At 38.9% G+C, this 10901-nt stretch overlaps 1 protein-coding gene across 3 annotated transcripts; it reads left to right on the top strand.

Annotated features, from left to right (window-relative positions):
• Nucleotides 1–423: 423 nt before the first annotated feature.
• On the top strand, nucleotides 424–9283 carry TM4SF1 (transmembrane 4 L six family member 1). 3 transcript variants are annotated; one of them, XM_011972781.1, is made up of 6 exons: nucleotides 424–957; nucleotides 2594–2683; nucleotides 2775–2920; nucleotides 6449–6621; nucleotides 8065–8068; nucleotides 8447–9283. In XM_011972781.1, the coding sequence occupies exons 1-6, from the start codon at nucleotides 781–783 to the stop codon at nucleotides 8592–8594; spliced, it is 738 nt and encodes a 245-aa protein (XP_011828171.1). In that variant the 5' UTR covers nucleotides 424–780; the 3' UTR covers nucleotides 8595–9283. The 3 variants fall into 3 exon arrangements, with proteins under 3 accessions (XP_011828171.1, XP_011828169.1, XP_011828172.1); XM_011972779.1 differs by lacking the exon at nucleotides 8065–8068 and having other exon boundaries at nucleotides 6449–6649; XM_011972782.1 differs by lacking the exon at nucleotides 8065–8068 and having other exon boundaries at nucleotides 6449–6629.
• The last annotated feature ends 1618 nt before the right edge of the window (nucleotides 9284–10901 follow it).

The raw sequence follows: 10901 nt of genomic DNA on the forward strand, positions 1-10901 counted from the left end.
CATCTGAGCCCTTTGTGCTGACTGATGCCACCTTTGTTGTGCAGATTTGTTTTAAGGGCAGATATCCAGGGAGGCTGAGCACTGAAATCCGTCCTGCAGAGCTTGCTGTAGGCAGAGTAAAGAAGTTTGCTCGGTAGTTTCCCCGGTAGTTTCCCCAGCAGCCTCCTCAAATCCATGGGTGATGTCTCAGACACCTTGTATTTAATAGGCAAGGAAATGAGCTCAGGATATTTGCCCCAGGTTGTAAATTAAATCAGCGCAAAGGTAGAAATGAACACAGAGCTCTCAGACTGGAAGCTGTCCAAACAGCTGCATGGAGCAGGGGCACAGCCCACTGTCTTTCAAAGCCTCAACCAGGGCTGTCGCATCTCGGACACTTGGCAGTTACTGGAAAGTCATGTTAGGCTTTCCTGTTGATTCTTTATCTTGTGGAGGAGTTGCACAGTCAATGCCTTGTTCAAGATTAATCATTTTCCCTGTTGCCTATAACTGAGGCTGTTTCTCACGTCCTGCCCCTGGTTTTGCCTGTCCCAAGGATTTCGTCTGAAGGGCGGGACATTCCCCCTGCCTCTTCGCACCACAGCCAGAGCCTGCCATTAGGACCAATGAAAGCAAAGTACCTCATCCACTCAGTGACTAAGAATTGCAGTATTTAAGAGGTAGCAGGAATGGGCTGAGAGTGGTGTTTGGTTTCTCCACCAGAAGGGCACACTTCCATCTAATTTGGGGTATCACTGAGCTGAAGACAAAGAGAAAGGGGAGAAAACCTAGCAGACCACCATGTGCTACGGGAAGTGTGCACGATGCATCGGACATTCTCTGGTGGGGCTCGCCCTCCTGTGCATTATAGCTAATATTTTGCTTTACTTTCCCAATGGGGAAACAAAGTATGCCTCCGAAAACCACCTCAGCCGCTTCGTGTGGTTCTTTTCTGGCATCGTAGGAGGGGGCCTGCTGGTAAGTCATTCAGGATTATTACTGAATTCTCTCCTGTTTCCTAGATGTTTTCATTATGTATTTTCATGGAAAGTTTTTTGTAATGTATATTTCCAAGTCAAGGGACTCTTTTGTTGTTCATTCCTTTGAAAGCAGATTATACAAAAGCGAGGTAAGTACAGTATAGCCTAGTAATTTTATTAGATGTTGTTTTACAAAACCCTCTTTCAACTAAAAGTGAACTGCCTTTTTGCTAAACTCTATGGGTAGGAAACAGATATTCGCTCTTAAATCAGATTTGAGAGACTGTAGAGTTTCTGCTAGAGCGCGTAGTCCTTTAACATTTGCTCTGGGGAGCCGGGAGGGGTTGGCTGGTTCTCTGCCTAAATCAACACTTTTGAATCCAAACTCTCTGCTGTTTCTTTTCATCCATCTGTGATAGGGAAAAATAATGCATTGTGAGTGCACTGCTATTTTAAAAGAACTCTAAGCTTTCTCCTTTATGTAAAGCTGGGGTGTGGCATCTTGGAAAAACCCTACAGTTAGCAGCAGGTCGGTGTCTGAAGCTAACAGTGGAATGTGTTGTTTTTTCCAAGATTTGTTTTTGATTGAAGTGAAAGGAAATTCCCTGCCAACCTGGGAGCTGAAAGCATTAGCTTCAACCACAGCATGGAAAGAATGTGAACAAACTTAAGTTTGCTACTTTAAAGTACTGAGATTAAAAATTTTAAAGAGAAATTTTATGAAATGGTACCATACATGATACATTTTCTTAATCAAGTAAAAGATACTAAAACGTTTAAACCTAATACACTGATTATGGCATGGCAAATCTGCCCTAAATTATCTATTTAATGAGATGTTATTTAATTTTATTTTATTTAATGAGATGGGGTTTCACCATGTTGCCCAGGCTGGGCTTGAACTCATGGGCCCAAGTGATCCTCCTACCTTGGCCTCCCAAAGTGCTGGGATTACAGGCATGAGCCACCATGCCCGTCTGCCTCCGATTTAAGCATTATTATCTTGTTAACATGATTATTTGTCTTAAACATAACATCACACTTAAGTTTCTTTCGATCTTGAACCTGAAGTATTTCATGCTTACTTTATCTTAAGAGTTTAATAATGTTAAGTTAAAACTATGCATTTGTATAATCAAGGAAGCAGTTCATATTTATTATATATAGCTTTCATGTCTCCCATTTACAAAAAAGTTTCAGTTATTCTATTAAAGATTTGTTGGTATCTTCTGCGTTTTACAAGGGGAAAAAATCAGATTTAAAAAAAAGGATTTACTATTTCCAAAACAGAATTTGTATCTGGGACTGTATGACAAACTCTTGTGGAATAAACACATTTATAGTTTATTATTTTACTCCTCCCACGTTACAACCTCACCTAAAAAATGCTTTGACAGATTACTTGAAAACAAGCAGATACGACATTTAGATGTTTTTTTTTTCCTCCTTAGAGGCTTACATTCTTTGAGCTACTAATCAAAGTAGCTCAAACCTAATCAAAGGTTTGATTAGGTCGACCTAATCAAAGCCAGTTAACATCATTAGAAAGAAATATATTTTACCAAGAGATGCCTAACCCGACCCATATGAGCCTGGGCAAGTCAATGACTTGACTTTGTTTGTTTCCTAACCAGATGCTCCTGCCAGCATTTGTCTTCATTGGGCTGGAACAGGATGACTGCTGTGGCTGCTGTGGCCATGAAAACTGTGGCAAACGATGTGCGGTAGGTCCTCCTGCCTTGGTGGTGAAAATGGCTCCTGAGATGTAGCTGTGGCACTCTGTGCCTCACTTCCTGTGTTTCTCCTTTTCCCTAGATGCTTTCTTCTGTACTGGCTGCTCTCATTGGAATTGCAGGATCTGGCTACTGTGTCATTGTGGCAGCCCTCGGCTTGGCAGAAGGACCACTATGTCTTGATTCCTTCGGCCAGTGGAACTACACCTTTGCCAGCACCGAGGGCCAGTACGTAATTATTCTCTACATGGCTACACATTTTTATCCACCACATATATATAGTGGCAGCTCCATCAAACCAGATAGGCATCCACTTATCCATCCATCCACCCACCTAGCCACTGTTTATTCTCACTGACTCAGGCATGGTTTAGGCAATAGGTATCCAAGGATGGATGCCCAGTCCCTGACCTAAACAAGTTCTAAATGCTTCTTCTCTTTTCTTTCTTTCTTTTTTTTTTTTTCCCCCCCCCAGAGACAGGGTCTCGATCTGTCACCCAGGCCAGAATGCAGTGGCACAATCATAGCTTACTGCAGCCTCTAACTCCTGAGCTCAAGCAATATTCCTTCCTCAGCTTCCCAAATACAAAGTGCTTTTGAATAGAATCAATAATTCCGTCCTCATAATAACCCTATGAAATGACTTCCTATTTAAAGATGAGGAAACGAAATCCCAGAGAGATGAAGTAACTCATCCAAGGTCACGTTGCCAGAAAGTGGTGGTTAGCATTTGAACCCAGGCAGTCGAGATGTAGAGTTTGTGTTCACACAGTGCATCTCAATTACTTCATACATACCAGAACAATTGGCTGATTACGTGTAATACATTTTACTATTTTATAAGAAAGTATTATAGAATCCATATATAATAAGAATGGCAACTATATGAATTTAACTCAAACCCAGGGCAAATCATGCCCTTACCCCTATACACACATAGACTCATATAAAACATATGAACTATGTACAATGCTCCCTTTTTTAGTTACTAAGCTATATAAGTAAGGCCTATTCACAATTGTAATATCAGGATAATTGGTGCTGTTCCGCCATTCTATGTTGATACTAATTTTTTCTATCAGTTATCAAGAACAGAAACAGCACAGCTGATAGAAACGGATGTATGTGGTGATGAATGAATGACATGTTTCTTTGAGCAGGAGTTGATTCTGAGTTTACCTTTTCCCTACTCAACTTTCTGAAGTGAATTTTGAAAGGTTTAGTTTTGAGATTCATGATTACAAATAATATTAATAACGAATTATATTATCAAGAGTGTTTGTCCCCATGAATTTAAAGGATGTAGTGAGGATATACGAATCTCATAAATTTAGCATAGTTATGAGATCGTGAATTTGAATTACCTGGGTTCAATCCCAGCTCTGCACTTACCTACAGGAAAAGGTAAACTGAGCTCTCTGCATCTCAGTTACTCCACTGGTAAAATAAAATCAATTGCGATTGTCATGAGAATTAATGAAATAATATGTAAAATGTTCCCCACAGAGGCTGCCACATCGTGAGCAACTGCCACTGTTAACTGTTAGTATTATCTACTACCTTACAATAAACATAATCCAATGGTAGCCTTTGAAGGAAAATTGATACAGAAGTTTGAAATTTTGGCGCTCAAAACCGTGATCAATCATGACTCAGCTTTTATCAGAATATACTGGATGTACTAGTAAAAATGGCTATTCACATACGTACAAACATACAAAACTATTGCACAAACATACTTCTAAGAAAAGTCATGACTGATGCAGCCATAAAGCAGGAAGCGGTGGTAGTATTGCTAAATGGTTTTTATAGCTATTTGACTGTTTGCCCCTCCCATTATCCACCGTGGATTCTACAAGAAATCTTCCTTCTGTTCTACGTCATTCTTCATTTAAAACTGTCCAAGGATTTCAATATGGGAAATAACTAACAGTCACAAGCCACAGGTTAGTTGCCCGGGAGCCAGGTAGAGCCAAAGAATTTTTTTTACATTGCGACCTGAAAGTACAGATTTTTGTTCTGCTGACATGCAGCAAGTCAGAGCCACAAAGACAGAACTTTTTTTGAAATGAACAACTATAATCTCTGATTGGCTCAATGAACTATTCTAAAGTTAGGTCTCAAATTCCAAGCCCCTTTGTTCTGTTGTGGCAGGAAGTCATGATAAGAAAAGAATTATACCAGGCCTCTTTGTGGAATCAAGTCAAACCTTGATTTTCCCACATGATTGTATTATATTTCGTTAAGAATCCAAATACTCTGTAGCAAACGCTGAAATTCTAGGAGAGCTATCAGAAGTAGAATTCATACTGGAAGAATATCCAGGTATTTATAAAATTGACTAAATCCTATAATCTATAGTCAGGTATCACCTCGGTATGGTTTGCTGATATTTCACCAAGTAACTTCATGTTGTTATTTATCATTCAACTGCTTTTAAAATGTGTTGAGGGGCTATTGTGTGTCAGATACTATGCTAGCGGCTGGATATACAATGATGAATAGGTCTGGCTCCTACCTTCATGGAGCTCAGCCTTATTGAATAGATATATAAGCAGGTGTTCTCCCTGGACTAGGTTGGGTGCCCTTCCTCTGTGGCTCTTCCATACTTTGTTTACTGATCAGCGTATCTGTTGCATTGAGATTACTTGTGACTTGTCTCTTCCTTTAGAAGCCATGCTCTTTCAGGACAGAGCCCGTGCCCTGTGCTCCATTATATCCCCAGCTCTGGCTCAGTGTCAGACTCACACTGCGTGCTCAATAATCTTTGTTGAATGAGCGAATGCAGTGTGCTACCTGCTATTATGGACCCTTGGGCACAGCATCATGAAAGTGACGAGGCATCAGCCGGACGTGGTGGTTCACGCCTATAATCCCAGCACTTTGGGAGGCTGAGGCAGGAGAATGGCTTGAACCTGGGGGATAGAGGTTGCAATGAGCCAAGATCGTGTGATCGCACTCCAGCCTGGGCAACAGAGTGAGACTCTGTCTCAAAAAAAAGTAAAGAGCTATCAAATTAGTTAGGTTTAATCCCCCTGTGCTTCATGTTGCAAATTAATTTATTCCTTAAAAGCAAAAAATAGCTTTGTTCCAAAGGTCTCAATTGAAAAATTCTAGCATATTAAATCTCCAAACTTGCCAGAATTTGGATAATTTTCAAAAGTAACAAATTGAGATGTAATAAAATGATCTAAATTAATACTTTAAAGTTAAAAAAAACTAGCCTAAAGAGATTGTATTTTGTAAGTATTCACTCAATATTGAATACAAATACCCATCTTTATACCAATAACAACAATAAAATTAGAAAACAGTTTTAAAAAACACCTATAATTACGTTAGCACATGAATTATTTTCATTTTTCCACATTTGCTCATAGGTTACTTCCACACACATACATGAATTTTACCTAGCTTTAAACACAGCGTAAATACAGTTCTGCGTTTTTATTTTTGTTTATAAGAATTCAGATGTCTGTTAGGGAATATAAACATCATTATAAGGTGAGAATTTCTGACCATGTCATCCTAGATTAGAGGTCAAAAATTATAAATTATAATTTTATGTTTATCATTATAGTAGGATCTGGGCTAAATTCCTCCATTTTATGGAATGACGTGCATTGGAAGAAACTTACACAGGATATTGAAAAATTCATTCTTTTTTTTCTGAATGAAAAACCACCAAACAAAAGTAGTTTATGAAGTATCCCCTAAGTATGGCCATGTGTCAGAAGTTTCTCTTTTTACCCACAGGTACCTTCTGGATACCTCCACATGGTCCCAGTGCACTGAACCCAAGCACATTGTGGAGTGGAATGTATCTCTGTTTTCTATCCTCTTGGCTCTTGGTGGAATTGAATTCATCTTGTGTCTTATTCAAGTAATAAATGGAGTGCTTGGAGGCATATGTGGCTTTTGCTGCTCTCGCCAACAGGTAAGAACCTGCATAAAAATGTCGTAGTCTGGCCCTGGTGTTAATATACCATTGTTTTCATCATAAAGAAAAAGGCAAAGCCAAACATGCTCGACCTACCAGCATTTATTCTGGTATCATCTTTGTAGCAACACAATTACAGCATTCACTTCAGCTGTCAGGAACAAGCTTCCTCGAGTCTCACAGTCACAGGATTGTCTTAATGCTTTGCAGTTGGTTCTATGCACACAGGAACACGCTGCCCATAGACACAGCGCTCCCTTCAGGATCTAATTCACTGCCTCTGCTCTGGTTGCAGAGACAGAAAAAAAGCGATGTCTACTCTTTGTTTGCTGTCATATTCCCAACTAGTATACATAAGTAATAGCCAACCATTCCACGCATCAGGCACTATACTAAACCCATTTTTCAGATAAGACTATGACTCAAATATTAAGCAATAGGCTTAAGATCACCTACTCAGGAAATGACAGGCTTCAAACCTTGAGTCATTTTATGCAAAAGCTCCTACATTTAACCTTTATTCCACACTTGCTGTTCTCCTGGATTTTCTGCAATTCCTTCCTAATAAGGAGTCATAAAAATGCCTAAGCAGTAAGTATGGAGAATCACTAGCAGCCTTTGAACAGCAGCTCATGAAAACCCTTTCGTTGTGAAAGAAAACCAGGAAGCACTTGTTTCCTGATATGATTTAGGAGAAAAAAAATGCATTTGTTTGTAGCAGTGAAAGTTCTTGTTTCTATATCCTCCTAAAATATATATATTATTGAATTGATGTCAGTCCAGCTTTGATCCTATCTTTGAGAGGGTTATTTTATGTCTTATATTTTTCAAACCAATTACTCCTCTGGTGCCTGATCTGTTAATTTTCTTTTAAAAATAAGACAAAAACCTAATGAAAATTAAAAGTCCATTGCCACCATGAAGAACTTTGCTGAAAATAAAAGGAAATTTTCTGTAATTTTTTGGGAAAGTTAAAATGAAATCTAGTCTTCCTTATCAGGCAAGTGTAGCAAGATTAATAATTTCTTTGGCAAATTTCCAAGAAAATAAGGGAGTAGGAAACCTTCAATATGGAGCTTTTTTCAAGCAATATGGTTGGGGAACGGCAGAGAAGTATCCTCTGGGGATTGCTGTAATGCAGCTTACCTTTAGCCTTGAATTTCGTACAAGGCAGAGTTCAAACTAAGTGATTACTTGTACTAAATGCACTCACTTAGTACATTTTGGGGACAAGCATAAAGAGCCGATGACCAAAATGGCTGAAGTGATGTGGCAGGGAGTGATACTCTCCTCTGATCTGGGGTAGTAAATACACTGGGTTTCCCAGCTGAATCGCTGTAGGGATGGCTTCTTCCCAGATACTACAGGGAAGATCTGTTACCTTTGTTTATAGGACAAAAGACACTTTCAAAGGGCAGAGCTTTTCATGTAGAAGAGTCAGGTCTATAACTCGGTAGCATTTAACTTGAACGGTTACCCACATTGAGCTCATATCGGTGTGAAACTTCCATGGCATTATCTTTTAAATCCCTAAGATGAATACCCTACACAAATGCACTCAAAGCAATGCAGCATCAGTATCCTGCAGTTTCCATGGGCCCTTTCGGTGGCTTTTATTCATAGAGGACAAGGGATCCGATTTTGTTTAGGACACATTTCGTGAGCGTTGTCTAAGCCCTAAGTATGGTTGGCCTAAGTTTTGCTGAAGCTGAGGTCAGTCTGTTTATGTTTGCTTAAAATAGGAATTTAAAGGACTAAAATGTCATCATTATTTATCCTGATTATAACCTAATGGTATTTTATTTTCTTTACAGCAATATGACTGCTAAAAGAACCACCCCAGGACAGAGCCACAATCTTCCTCTATTTCATTGTAATTTATATATTTTACTTGTATTCATTTGTAAAACATTGTACTGGTGTAACATACTCCTCATATTCTACTTTTACAAAGGCCTGTAAAGACTGGCATCTTCACAGGATGTCAGTGTTTACATTTAGTAAACCTATGTTTTTTTTTTTAAGGAATGAGGAAACAAACCACCCTCTGGGGGTAATTTACAGACTGAGTGGGAGTCCTCAGTATATCTGAGATAAACTCTATAATGTTTTGGATAAAAATAACATTCCAATCACTATTGTATATATGTGCATGTATTTTTTAAATTAAAGATGTCTAGTTGCTTTTTATGAGACCAAGAGGGAGAAAATCCGACAACCTGGAAAGATTTTTGTTTTCACTGCTTGTATGATGTTTCCCATTCATACACCTATAAATCTCTAACAAGAGGCCCTTTGAATTGCCTTGTGTTCTGTGAGAAACAAATATTTACTTAGAGCGGAAGGACTGATTGAGAATGTTCCAATCCAAATGAATGCATCAAAACTTACAATGCTGCTAGTTGTTGTGAGTACTATGAGATTCAAATTTTTCCAACATATGGAAAGCCTTTTGTCCTTCAAGGACGAGCACTAGGGATCACGTGTTTAAAAAAAGAAAGGCTGAGATGACTGGGCCAGAAGAAAGATGGGAAACTGAATAAAGCAGTTGATCAGCGTCACAGGAACGGGGGAGGAGTGAGGGCAGGAGGACTACGAGGAAATACCTTCAAAACTAACTTGTTTACAACAAAATAAAGTATTCACTACCATTTTGTTGTTTAGTTTCATTGTCCTTAAAGTTCTCTTTTGTTCTTCCCCCTTTTTTGTTCCCAGTTTGCAGGTTATGTGGCCCCTGTTGCTAACGGCTTCCTGTCTTTTGGTTTCTTTATCCTACTCTCTCTCCCTCATCCTCTTTCTCCTCTTCTTTCTCCTGTCTGTAAATTGCCATTGCTGTACCTGTGGGATCATCACCTCAGTTAGGCACTTGTCCTTTCTACCAGGTGCTGCAGGTATCAGCCTCCCTGGAAGGGTAACAGGCATTTTTCTCCTTACTTACAGGGTTAGGCTCTTTCAAGTGACAGGATTCCCGGACTTATTGGGAATTTTCTATAGAAATGTTCTGTTTTTGGTGTTCATTGGTCTGGACAACAGACAAGCAAAATTTACAAAGAAGCATAATCAGTTGTTAGAAAGCAGAGCTCCTTCTGTGGGCAAGCTGCCCTGCAGTGGGCGGCCCCTGATTGAAGATTTCAGCCTATTGTGTACCACAGTCCCTCTGGCAGGCTGGTGAAGCCTACAGACATCTTCGAAGAATAATGTTCATAAATACATAAAATGCATAGAATTATGAAGAAAACCAATACACTAGGATATTTTATGAAAAATTTTTAAAAATGTATAGTGTAGTTGTCTTGACAGCCAGCTCTATCACTTCAACACCTGGGGACAGACAGCGATAACGTGTGTTCTAACAGCCTTCTAAAGAGTGGGTCTAAGAACTATCGTACTTTTTTTTTTTTTCTGAGCAGATTTAGCCAATATGCTAAGCACTTTTATTATTTATTTATTTTTATTTTATTTTCTTTAAGGTCTGGGATACATGTGCAGAGCGTGCAGGTTTGTTACGTAGGTATACATGTGCCATGGTGGTTTGCTTCACCCATCAACCCATCATCAACCACATGCATTAAGTATTTGCCCTCTCTCCCCTTGTCCCCCAACCTCCCTGAGTATCGTACTTTTGAAATACAATTTCAATTAAAATGATATTTCGAGATACCTGCAGCAAATTTAATGTGATATAAACACATATGCAAATTTTTTATTGTAGATCAAAGTATGATCAGTATTACTGATGCTACTTTGGTTTGTTGCATAGTCATAATTAAAGGAAATATTAAATTTTTGTTATAAGTTAGTAAAATATGACACTTCTTTCCCATCTAACACCCCACTCCCCCAGATATTTATCCATGGGGTCTTTTGGGAGTTCTTGGACACCAGATTAAAAACTCCTGCAACACAGGATCCAAGAACAAAGGCATGACAATCAGTCATAAGCATCATTTTTTCCTAAATCTATCCTCAAAGGAAATGGCAATAATAATTATCAACCATTATCATATTAACAGCAACCATTTCTTGAGTCCCTTCAGTATGTCACTTATTGCAATGAGTTTTACACATAATATTCCACTCAAATCTCTCAACAGCCCTAGAAGGTATTACTTGTCTCTATTTTGTAGACTCAAAGCTCAGTGAGGTTAAGTAATCTGTCCAAGGCCACATCTTTAGCAAATGAAACCCAAAAAACCAAAAAACCAAAAAAACCGATTTGAGTCTAAGTAGGTGTAACATGAACTCTGTGTTTTCCCTGCTCCTCTCCTC

The sequence above is a fragment of the Mandrillus leucophaeus genome, unplaced genomic scaffold, assembly GCF_000951045.1.
Source record: "Mandrillus leucophaeus isolate KB7577 unplaced genomic scaffold, Mleu.le_1.0 Scaffold130, whole genome shotgun sequence".
NCBI lineage: Eukaryota > Metazoa > Chordata > Mammalia > Primates > Cercopithecidae > Mandrillus > Mandrillus leucophaeus.